Here is a 12,180-nt window from a genome sequence, read left to right as displayed (position 1 = left end):
CATTATCAGCAAAGGGCAACAGTGGGCAGAAGCATCTACTCCAGGATCTGGATGTCCGTGCATTAGATTTTGTGTTTCCATTTTTTCACTACCTTTACATGGGTCACATGACCTGTTGCCATCATTAAGCTTTCTCATTAACATTTCCTAATACAATTAAAGCTTGGGAACTGACTTAATCTAGTTTTGGCTGCTGAAAAACAAATAATGACCCACAGAATATATATGTATTCCAGCACAATTTAGAGATTTTTCTGGGCTGCGACACAGGTGGACAGAGCCGGGAGGCGGGGGAAGGGTTCGCAGCAAAGATTTATATTACGCAGAGAGTGCAGAACAGAAGAAGAATGGCCGTGCGTGCCAGCGGCTCGCCGACGCGAGCGAAGCAGCTGCGGGCGGAGCGAAGAAACGGTCAGGTAGCACGGGCTGGAAATAATAATCGCAGGCCCATCTGCTGACCCAGGGCAGTGCACCCCCCCCCCCCCCCCCTCCGGGCCCCCGTTCCCCCCGGCCCCCCCTCCGCATTCCTCCCGCGCAGAGCACGGCGCGCAGCCCAAATCAGGGAATTTATTTCGGAGCACCGAGACTGGAGCAGCGTGATAACGCCCCACAGGCTCTCACTCACACTCCAGCTTCTCTCTCCCGACAGCAAGGCACTGCACTGCACTGCACTCGCTGTTACTGCATATCCAGTGTCATACTGTAAAGTGTCATACAGTCAAATCACACCAGGCTGCGATCCTTTCAACCTGTTCATATAAGAAAACTGTGCAAAATATATGAGGGTCTGTAATGAATTACACAGAAGAATCACTTACAGGAAAAAATACAGGAAAAACAGGATGATATTTTATCCCAGTATCATATCCTCCTACGACCAGGCAATTAATATTTGGTCTCTGGCCTTAATCTCAAGAATCATATATTCTCATACATTTTTCTATGGTGAAATCTACTCTACGAGGGACTTTCAATAAAAATGAAAGAATATTTTTGGAAATATTTTCAATGCAACATGTTTTTGTCATCTAAAACACTTCTATTATGTCAAAAAAATTGAAATACTTAAACTTCAAAGTTATATACCCTGCAAGTAGGCTTTGAAACTTCCAAAACCACACAATATTTGTGTCAAAACCACATTATAAATCAATAGTAATGAATGTCAGAAGGTAGACATGGCAAACTGTATGGCATTCTATTCCTCACCAGTTCAAGAGAAGTACAATAGTATCTTAAAAATAAGAACCGCAAATCTCAAGCCATGTCACACACCCAACATACCATACGCATATCTTGCACACATATACTTTGATACACTATGTCAAACAAAAAGTAATGTAAGTCACCCTGGATAAATTTATCTCCTCAGAAAATGCAAATACATGCGTGCTCTTGCCAGTCTGCTTGTTTTTCACTTGTATATTGCAAGCCAAAGTAATGAGTCCCTAAAAAGAAACTTTCCGAACAAGAACTGGCTTCACTGAGTCGCCCACATGAAAAAGAGAAAAATAATCCCGGAATCGAATTATCAGAATCTAATTCACAGACAACCAAAGATATTTAATTTAACCATTTAATTTGCAATTTAATGAAATGAAATGAAATAGGATTAAAGTACATTTATGGCACTAGTCTGGAATAAATGAATCCCAGCTTTTGTGCCCTTAATGGCTATTGCTAGGAACAAATCAATATTGTGTGGTAATTGACTGATGAAGAGAACTGAGAGTGTGAAAAGTTGAAATTTCATCATATATTCCTGAGAAGAGGAGTGGATGTGATGAAAAAGAATGGCTGTTAAGAGGGAAGTAGGGAAGTGGAGATGAATGGAAACTTCCTGAGAGGCTAATCATTCACCACACCTCTTCCAGCACCTTCACTCCCTTTCAACGTACATAACAACGCAACTTATTGACATCCTTCGACTCCTCACCACAAACCTAGCTGTTAATTACCGGTGCTAGCATTCTGCAAAGACAGGGGAGAAAGCTACTGTTCTTACGATTTCTGGATGCAAAAAATCCATGACAGGTGCAGGCAGCTTTTCACTAAAATTACAAATGATGGGCTGTACAGAATGTCAGGTTTTTAAAAAATATATAGCATCACATACTCACTGTAAGTCACAGTTACAGACCCCTGAATCAGTTAGAGTACACAGATTTAAGACCAGGAGTTTAATGATGCTTGGATAAGAAAGGTACTGGAAAGCTGGGTAAACCAGCAGGCATTGATTGATATAGGCATAAAAGGGGAAAATGTGCTGTCTGTAAACTACAAGTGAAGAGACACCGAGGTCTAGCAAAAAGAATATATAAGTAACCTCCTCTCAAGTTACAAGAAATCCAGTCTGTGGTGTGTAGTGTCAATCCATGTCTTTTGTCTCTGTTGTGTGACCCCCTGTTATTAAGGGTTCCTGTAAATCCTGTATTTTGTATAATTTCTGTATAATTCTGTATGTATTACCTGTTTGTGTTATGTATGCACCTATTGTGGAAAATAATTTCCTCCTTGAGGACAAAATAAACTATCTATCTATATGAACTGTGGTGCATATAGCACTCAAGTGAATCATGAAAAAAAAATTTCAACATAAAATCTCAAAAGCAAACGTTTCAACAATCGGCCTTCATCTGAGCCATTATTACAATAGACAATATAGTTTTAATGCGATTGTTTTACAGGCATCGAATGTGTCAATGATGTACATTCTATTTTAAAAAGTACAAACAAACTTACGTGTAAATACAAGAGCATTTTCTTAGAAATAAAATATTCAACATGCAATATTCCTCACATGGACACAGCCAAGAAATGTAAACACACTCGCAATGCCCACCTCCAGTGCTGACATCATTGATTAACTGGGTAAACACAAACTACAGCCCCACTCACTCAATGCTGAGAGCAGAGACACAAACAACCATAATACTGACATAGATATACATAAAGACAAAGGATTCAGTGGTATATACAAAGAATAAGCCTGAGGACATGCATAATAAACTGACCAATGAAGATGATAATGAACTCCATCCTCCCCATGGCTGCCCCAAAATAAGGGACAAAGGTAAGGGCAATTTAAGGTTTGTTGGTTCATTTGTGCCGCTCATGAATGTATTGTTGTGGTATTTTTCAAACAATGATATTTCCCATTAACAGTCCTAGGTGAAATTTCAGTCTTAAAAAAATCCATTAATTTACTCCCCCTCCCCTCATTCTTGTAAATACTTTCACATAAATGCAACGGAAGCATATCTTTGAGAATTTGAAGAACTAAATGGAAGGGTAGAAAATTTTGCTTTTAGTTAGAATTTATTCATGCCAATCTGTGATCTATTGATTGATGTATTATTATTATAATCTTTTTGATGATCTTCAAGCCTCAATTAGTGCATATTCAAAAATGATTTGAATAATAATACCAACTAAAGTATACCAAGGGAGAAGAATATTTTCTGCCTGTTTTATATAACTATGATTCTCCAATGTTATCTACTTTGTTCAGTTGATACAGTTTAGCTTTAGATGTCGGCTTGTGTTAATGTTTGTTTTGTAATGGACTTTAACACTGCTACAATTTCAAAAAGAACAACCGTATTAATTTTACCAGATTGGGGAGGAGCTGTTCTGTAGAAATATTGCAAAAGTTAATGATGGATTTGAAGAAAATGTCAAACTGACATTAATTTGAAAAGCAGAAAATTCTGGATTCTGGAAAATGCTGTGGATCAGTTTGAATGGGACAGCTAAGCATGAAGTCAAAGTGTGTCAAAGTGTGTGACCTCCTGGGCCTCGCATTGTAGCCTGCCTTACCAACAGTAAATCCAAAGCCAAGTTTTAAAATACCTTGAATCCTTTGCAGAACAACACAATGTCGATTGACTGATGAGTAAATACACTTTGATGATAAAGAATTCCATCCAAATTACTGTACAATTTTATCCAAAAGAGGTCACGGTAGGGGAAGCTAATTTGATTCCTGGAGGGCTTTGCGTGTTTGTAAGTGAATTCAAGTTAATTCACTTAAACTGGCGTACAAAGTTGCTAGAGGTAGTGTGTGATAATGATGCGGGCACATATTATCACGAGCGCGCCTTTATGTGCTGAAGCGCATATTATCATGAGCGGGCCTTCAAGCATTGAAGCGCTCAAACCCGCCACTTCCGCATTTTTCACTCCCGGACCATTTCACACTTTAAAAATAAACTTTCAAGGACTCTAATAATTCACTGTACATCATTTATTTTATGACTGTTGCATGGATATGTGAATTAATAAGTACACAATTAATTAAAGTGGCACGGATCAGCTGCGAGTATTGTATAAACGCTGTTTAAATTTGAACTGCTTTTCATTAATTACTTACGCTCAACTCTTTGTCGATCTACGCATCTGGTTTCCAACTGGCAAACGGTGCGCTATGGCACGCGCATTGTTAAAGGAATAAGCGCGCCTACTGTGTTTTGCAAGAGGGGCGCGTGTGAACTTCGCTTGTTTAACTGATTGCCCTGTGGGAATTTGAATGTGGTTTGTCCCTCCACTTTAGCGGGAGGCTGAAGAGTATAAAAGCTAGTCTGTGCTGGACAGTGAGGGTAAGTGGTCTGTATAAATGTTATAAGTTATTGCTGACAGGGAGCTACATGTTTTGCAGTGAGTGCAAGTTGCAAATAGACCAAGTCAAGTCTGGACACTTTGTAAATATCTATTATTATTATTATTATTTTTTTTTGGCAAAATCTTTATTTCACAGTATTTCCCTTTATTCATCCAAAATATTATGATATGAGGACTTCAGAAACTACAGAAATGTCAGCTAGCCTGTATATACATATGCACCCCTCATCGATGTAGAGTGGTTTGGGTCCCCGTGTGGTCTAAGGACTAAAAAGCAAGAATGGAGAATGCTAAAATACATTGGTACTATAGTATTTTCCATATGTTTGATAAGGGTAAAAGATGAGGAGGCAGAAGTAGACTCAGTGTTCCTTGTTTTCCACATTAAATTCAGACCATTGTAATGGCAAGAACAGTAGACCAGAAAAACCCGCGTCAATCTGTTTCTGGTTTAGATATCATTTGGACATATCCACTTTACTGGATACAAGGCTAAACATACATAACTGTGCTTATTCGCGTATAATCTGTGTTAGACAGTAATACCTATTATTAGCCTGCTGGCTAATGCACTGCAAGCTAAGTAGTTAGCAAAGTGAACATTTTAATAGATAAGGGGGTACTAGTTTTTTTGCTTAGTCCTAAGGGGTGAATTCCTCCACTAAGTCAACTCAATCAACCAACAATACTTCCTACAGTCAGTGGGCTCTCCCATTGTAGAATGTGCAGAGTAAAGGAATCAGGGATCAACTAATACTAATTTATTCCTGCATCCAGTTTCCATGGTTAGAGACATAAATGGGCCCAGCAATCAAATTTACAGGCTGAGTGCAATGATCCTTGGGATACTGTGTGCTGTGTTGATGGCTGTCATCATAGGTCTGTGCATCAGCTGTAAGTATGACTGCCCTTTTCATTAAAAAGGCTTATCTGGACATGTCCTTTCCTATTGTATTTAAAAAAGCAGTTCGCATAAACGTTGGATTTCCCTCCTTCACAGATAAAGGGCTCAGCGAAAAGCACATTTTTCTGTCACAGAATTCATCAGTGGCAAACAGCAACCTGAAGCAACTGTTAGGCAACTATGACCTGCTGACTACAGTTCTGATGAAGGTGCAGACAAGCTATCAGGAAACTGTCAATGCCAGAGACAGCATGCAGAGAGAAAGAGACAGGGACAGGCAGGAGAAGGAACTTCTGCAAGAACACAAGAAGGACCTGATGAACGAGCAAACTAAACTTCAGACACGTGTCACTGCACTAGGTAAGATGGATTGTGGGTCAGGAAGGATTTCTGCCTAACTTATGACCAAATGTTAGAAATGCACGAGCACCATCATGGATCCCTACCATTTGCTGTCCTCCCTTGTGCTTTTGATACAGAAAAGAACTGTGAACGTTGTCCAGCAGGATGGGAGCTGCTGCACTCCTCCTGTTATTTCTTCCCTCCAACTGATGCTGGTCAAAAGCTAACATGGCAACAGAGTCGTGAGGAGTGCAAGAAATCTGGAGCTGACCTGGCAGAGATAGACAGCCAAGAAAAGCAGGTTTGACTCTGGATTACTGTATCAGTATCAGTCATGAGAAATGATGAGCTTCACTCTTAAAAAAAATTAAGGCTAGCTGGAGAAATTGAAGATATAATTTATGCTGCCCATGAACTACTTTCCCAGTGCTATTATTTATTATGTAAAGTGCCTATCCAAAATTAATCTAAAACTTTCAGTGGGGAAATTGAAATACAAACAATTAAATATTTTACTTTGTGTTCATCATTTAATTTGTAGGAATTATTTTATCAAAAGTGTAAATAATTAAAATCAATTGCCCATATAACATTTTTGCGTATCCTTGTGGTGCCTTCAATGCTAATTCAGCATCTTGTTGGACCATGTGAGTACAGTGGATGTGCTTGGATCCAGTGTTGAAAGGAATGCAAGAGAAGGTGAATGCTGTTTTCCTGTTCTGTGTCCGCACGTCCAGGAGTTTATCAGCAGAATCTTAAACGGAAAGAGGAGACGCCCTGGACACACATACACATCAGGATACTGGATAGGACTGAGAGATGTTGAAACGGAAGGAGTGTGGAAGTGGTTGAATGGAACAGCGCTGACCCAAGGGTAAGAGCCGTCAGTGACACCTACAAATATGTACACACGGTGAACACACGCCAGCATGCCAACTTGAGCAGTGCATGTCCCATAGAAGTATGAAATTATTTTAAAATAACCATGGGCAATGTGACAAGAGTTGGCCCTATACTCACAATGTTCCAACATGTGAAATCAGCGAATGAAGCCGATTGTCCTGGGAGACACTTTCTCTCACAGCCCAGTTTTTTTGGACAGTAACAGTAAGTCTCATGTGATGCTGCTTGTCCAGCCTGATTTGACTGTTTATTGAGGACAGTTCTGTAATTACTGTATGTCAGTGACCCCATTGATTAACTGTGAAACATTACTACAGTTACTGTCGCAAGGAAGAAAATGTATTTAATGTCCATTCTGCACTGGTTTGAAGGTACTGGTTTGATGGAGAGCCTAACGATTCGGGTTCCGAAGACTGCGCTGCTACCTACCCTTATGACATCCCCTTAAAGACATGGAATGACGCCCCATGTGACTTCGTATTGAAATGGATATGCGAGATAAAGTTACAGGAGCCCTAGATATCATCACACAGTGTGTACACAAAAGTATATTGGCCATAGCTCTATATCTGAAGCATTAAGATATTACAGCGTAGTCCCAAAAACCCAGGATTTCAGACAGAAACTCCTTTACACAATACACACATCACACTGCTTTTATGATGAGTAAAATATGAATGCTATCATTTATTGAGATAATGAATTCACTCACAAAAAAAATAAAAATTAATCAAACATCTGGCGCTCCATGTATTGATCAGACAACTGATATGTTTATTGTTGTGCACTGTCACTTTTAAATAAATAAATCTGCAACAGAAATCACCAAGTTTACCTTTACTTGGTTCGTTGTGTCAAAACAAGTGGAATATGCTCAAATGAAAAAAATGAATGGTTCAAACTCAAAAATTTTACATGCTTTTAAAGTTCACATTATGCTATTTTTATTTTTTTGCAAATGCAGAGTAGACATCTTGCACAAACATTTCAGCTATGCCTTCTTTAGTGTACAGGCTCAAAGCTTGTGACATTCCACAATCTATTAAAACAAGGTAGGCCCAGCCTCAATCAATTAAAGCTGCTGGCTAATCTGCATGAGACAATTAAGTGTCAGGATTATTACAGACACAGAGCAATCAGAGTGAGGGCTAGTAAAGGAGTAGATGTGTCCCTGAGTCGCCAGAGCAGAGGACATCAAGCTGGGCCATCCATACATCTGAGTGGCTTCTTCCCACGGACGCAGTCACCCCTCACAAACACAGAAGCATTTGGGTTACGCACAATGCAACGACATCATTAGTGAATATTTTGGAGCTCAGAAGTCCACTAGCAGTAACCACAGATGACATTCGGCGGATGACGTATTAAGGACCGCCACACATCTGTAGGGCTGCCCACGGACCTCAAACACAGATGCAGAGTCCATACCTATGGAAATGGGGTGAGATCGAACTCCTCATTGAGGCTCCTTGGTGCCAGAATGTATGTCCAGTTCGTATATCCAGAAGGCCTCCTTTTGGAGTAGCTTTTTTATCAAAAAAATCACCTGCGCTGTATGCTGGCATTACTCTTATTGTCTAATGTACAGGTGCAACTCTTGCTCTGTTTTATTTTCTATCTTCATTTTAAGTTGCAAATACACAAGTGCTTGACTACCAAGTACATCCTTTCTGGACTGTAAATTTTCATCAGCTGTTTAAAATATCCATTTAAATGACAACTTCTTTCATGAATCATTTTTTGTTATTTGACACTGTGATATGACACAATGTTTGAATGAGTACTGTATACCTACTATCCCAATACACAAGCAAACATGAGCTTCTCCATTAAGGTGGTAACAAACTATAGCTGACATCCTGAAATAATTTGTTCCAGGTCTCTTAAATTTCTAAACAAATTGTCAAGAACTACAAAACTGAATAAAATGGAGGAGTGGAAGGAAAAAGGCTTTGCAGAAGTTCACACTTAGAAATAGAATGGTGCCTTCAGAAGCAAAGCCCCTTAATTGTATCGACTCAGGTTTACAAACGTGTGATTCCCGCGGAAAGCGCTTGCGTCAGTACTGACTGATCGCTCGAGTGAAGGCCTGTTGTGCACTTCAGATTGTCACTGTGAAAACAGTTAGTTGCAAAGAGCTTTGTTTTCCCTCCACACAAAATATCAGAAAGTTCGGTGAAAAAGAAACAACTCACACGGTCTGTTTAATCATGATATATCCCCAATGTAAGACAGAGAGGGTAATAAATGATCTTCAAGTTATTGGAGATGGTAGCATATTTTCAGAGGGCTTTCATTGTGGATAGGAACTGTATTTTCCTGACACGTGGCATGTAATTTAAAGAGACTTGTCAGGTAGTGACTCGTTATAGAGAACATTGGCCAGATCGACCTCCAATTAGACGCTTGAGCAGAAGAAACAAGCAGCGCTTTCAACGGAGCTCAGCTGTGATGGTTCTTCTCCTCTGTGGTATACTATAGCATTACGCCAGGAGCCAGACTTTCATGATGCGAAGAGAAAGGGAAACATCAGAGCGCTTAACCAAGTAAAGGAGAGGGAGATCATTTTAGTGAGCAAAATATTGCTCACTAAAATGTTTCTTCTAACGCACTGCCTGCCATGGTTGAGAACAAGTGAGAGCATGCCTTGCAGGCACCGTTCAGCTTTGTTCAAAGGGCACCTAAATTGATGGAACATCTCAGTGATTAAATTGTAAAGCGATTGCCCATCGAATTGGTCATTATGGGTTGCGTTCCAAAATTGTTTACGATGTTATATATCAGTGCCATAACACTAAAATAAATCGCCTTTATTGAATTTGCTTCCTTTTAATGATAGCAGGCTACAACCGCACTGAATTGGTGAAGGTATGATGTGCACACATCACACAAACATTTCAGGGACTCAATTAAATGTTCCAGTTTTCAAGAAAGCTTCATGTTTGTCCCGTTATTCACGTGTTTATGTAGTCCGCAGGAGGAAAATAAGCATTATTAAAATGTTTCTTGTGAATAACTGTGAAAACATTGCATTTTCACGCCCTTAAAACCATTTTATACAGTAAAAGTAGCCTGTAAGTATGATGATATAATCTTTACAGCATTATGGGAACAGAAAAAACTGTGGTATTCCAACTGAATCACTTCTACAATATTTGTGTGGTATGATAAATATTAATGTGTAATAAAATACATATTTTATAACTATTTTATGTTTTGAAAATTAAATTGGTCGATAATCTTAATTTGTTCATAATTTGAGTCTGGTACAAATGAATGCACCTCATATGAATAAACATATAATGTACCAGGAGAAAACCATGCCCTGTGCACAGTTACACATGATCTCTAGGAGTCCCCACAAAGCAGAAATCCATGACCCTCTGTTGACATCTGCACTTGATAGCTTTGAGTCTGAGGTGAGTCGTCACTTCCCAGGTATTTACAAGGACAAGGTGATTGATTGGATTTGTCTGCTTGTCAGGGGAAGTTATCTAATGGAGGGTGCATATCTGGTCCAGGGAAGATAATACTACCTGTGACACAGGCTGCATGTGTTACCTCCATAGATTGTGACACTATAGAAAGCTGCCCCTCATGAGCATGAGTAGTTCCTTCCTTTCTCCATACTTTCCTCTTTACATCACTCTGGTACAGGTTAATACTAGTCTCATCTGTCCATACGACTGTTCCAGAACTCCACAGTTTAAAAAAAATATACTTTCAAACTCTAGCAAATTCCAACCTGACCATTCTGTTCTTCAGGTTTACCAGTGGTTGGCATCTTGCGATGAACACTATGAGGTTGTGCTGGTGTAGTCTTCTCTTCACGGTACTTTGACACATCTATGCCTACATCCTGGAGAGTGTTCTTGATCTGTTCGACAATTGAAATGGGGTTTCTCTTCCCAATTGAAAATATTTTTTTGATCATCCATTACAGTGGTCTGCTATGATCTACTGGGTTGTTTGCTGTTGCTGAGCTGACTTGTGCATTTTTGCTTCCTAACAATATATCAACTAGTTTATTTTGAAACACCCAATTTTTTGGCTATGTCTCTGATTTATTCAGATTTTTCAGCCTCATGATGGTCTGCTGCACTGTCATTGACACATATTTGCTCCACATGTTGAGACGCAACTGTAACAGACTCCAAATGCAAATTCCACACATAGAATCAACTCCAGTCCTTTTGTTTGATTTCTTGTGCATGAACTAATGATGCAAAGACACACAGCTGGTCAAGAAACAGCTGAGTAGGCAATTGTCCATTTACTTTTAATTGGCTCCCATAAAATGGGGCGGAAATTTATTAAAAGGGCTGTAAATCCTACACGGATTACCCAATATGGATGTGAATACAATCAAAGTAAAGCTGACAGTCTGTGCTTTAATCTGTCATTTATTGTTTTATTTCAAATCCAATGTGCTGGAGTACAGAGCCAAAACAACAAAAATTGTGTTACCTCCTCAGTGACAAGCATTTGAAACTTTTAAGGCACTTTTTTCTGAGACTGCATAATTTGACATGCTAAAAATAGGATAATTAATTTTTAATGACCCACAAAATATTTCTGCAACACTCCTGTTCCAATGCACTGCTGACTGCCCAACCCACATACAACAGTTTATTCAATTTAACCCACTGAGAAAATATATAGCATTTCCCTCACCTGCGTAAATCCGTTCAAAATGATTCATGTTATACTCAGGATTGGCCTCTGGCTTGAATTAGTTTCCAACCTCCCAGCATCCTTTACATCATTAGGGCCTTGTTCTGAAAGTAATAGCCATAAACCACTACCCCGGGTTATTGAGAAGTCCCCGCAGGGTCTGCAGGCTGGCAGGGGTAATGGTGCTATCATGTTAGCAATTTTGACCTAAGGTAAGAGACTTGGGGAAAACACTGTCATCCTTTGTTTTCTGCCAACCTTTGATTGTTTTTCCCTTTTATTCCAGTACACGGGACTTGTCGTGGGGATATTGCTGAATATACAAATTTAGCATTTGTGTGAATGAACCTGTCAGCTGGTGTAGAGGATATTCTATCTCTCTCTCTCTCTCTCTCTCTCAACACACACACACACACACACACACACACATATATATGTATGTGCATGTGTTTGTGAGTGAGTATAAACAAAAGTCACACACTCAATGATGATAATGATGAATAGCTAATACAGAAAGAAAAAGTGTATCAGGCAGACTTTGTAGATGGTGTTGAAAATTTTCTTGGTATTGCATTTGGGCTATTTGTGTATCAGTCAATTATTTCAAGGAAACAAACAGCTTGAAATTCTCAAGATTTATTAGACAAGTTAGGCCTTAGAAATGTTTGAAAATGCCTCACAGTGTCTTCACCTTGATCTTTGATAACATCATATATTCAATTTCTTTAAAACTACCA

The 12,180-nt window shown here is 39.3% G+C and overlaps 1 protein-coding gene across 2 annotated transcripts; it reads left to right on the top strand.

Annotated features, from left to right (window-relative positions):
* The first annotated feature begins 2,876 nt into the window (after positions 1–2,876).
* On the top strand, positions 2,877–7,594 carry LOC118227183 (CD209 antigen-like protein C). Of its 2 annotated transcripts, XM_035417377.1 has the most exons (6): positions 2,877–3,073; positions 5,398–5,514; positions 5,621–5,884; positions 6,004–6,167; positions 6,604–6,740; positions 7,141–7,594. In XM_035417377.1, the coding sequence occupies exons 1-6, from the start codon at positions 2,998–3,000 to the stop codon at positions 7,286–7,288; spliced, it is 906 nt and encodes a 301-aa protein (XP_035273268.1). In that variant the 5' UTR covers positions 2,877–2,997; the 3' UTR covers positions 7,289–7,594. The 2 variants fall into 2 exon arrangements, with proteins under 2 accessions (XP_035273268.1, XP_035273269.1); XM_035417378.1 differs by lacking the exon at positions 5,398–5,514.
* Positions 7,595–12,180: the final 4,586 nt, after the last annotated feature.

Source organism: Anguilla anguilla, chromosome 5 (assembly GCF_013347855.1).
Source record: "Anguilla anguilla isolate fAngAng1 chromosome 5, fAngAng1.pri, whole genome shotgun sequence".
NCBI lineage: Eukaryota > Metazoa > Chordata > Actinopteri > Anguilliformes > Anguillidae > Anguilla > Anguilla anguilla.
This window is presented reverse-complemented; position numbering and strand designations above follow the sequence as displayed.

Excerpts from the sequence above, each read along its gene's own strand:
- LOC118227183 (XM_035417377.1), top strand. The coding sequence starts at position 2,998 with ATGCATAATAAACTGACCAATGAAGATGATAATGAACTCCATCCTCCC. Across the intron at positions 3,074-5,397 it reads CCCCAAAATAAGGGACAAAG|TTTCCATGGTTAGAGACATA; the intron begins GTAAGGGCAATT and ends TCCTGCATCCAG. Across the intron at positions 5,515-5,620 it reads CATAGGTCTGTGCATCAGCT|ATAAAGGGCTCAGCGAAAAG; the intron begins GTAAGTATGACT and ends CCTCCTTCACAG.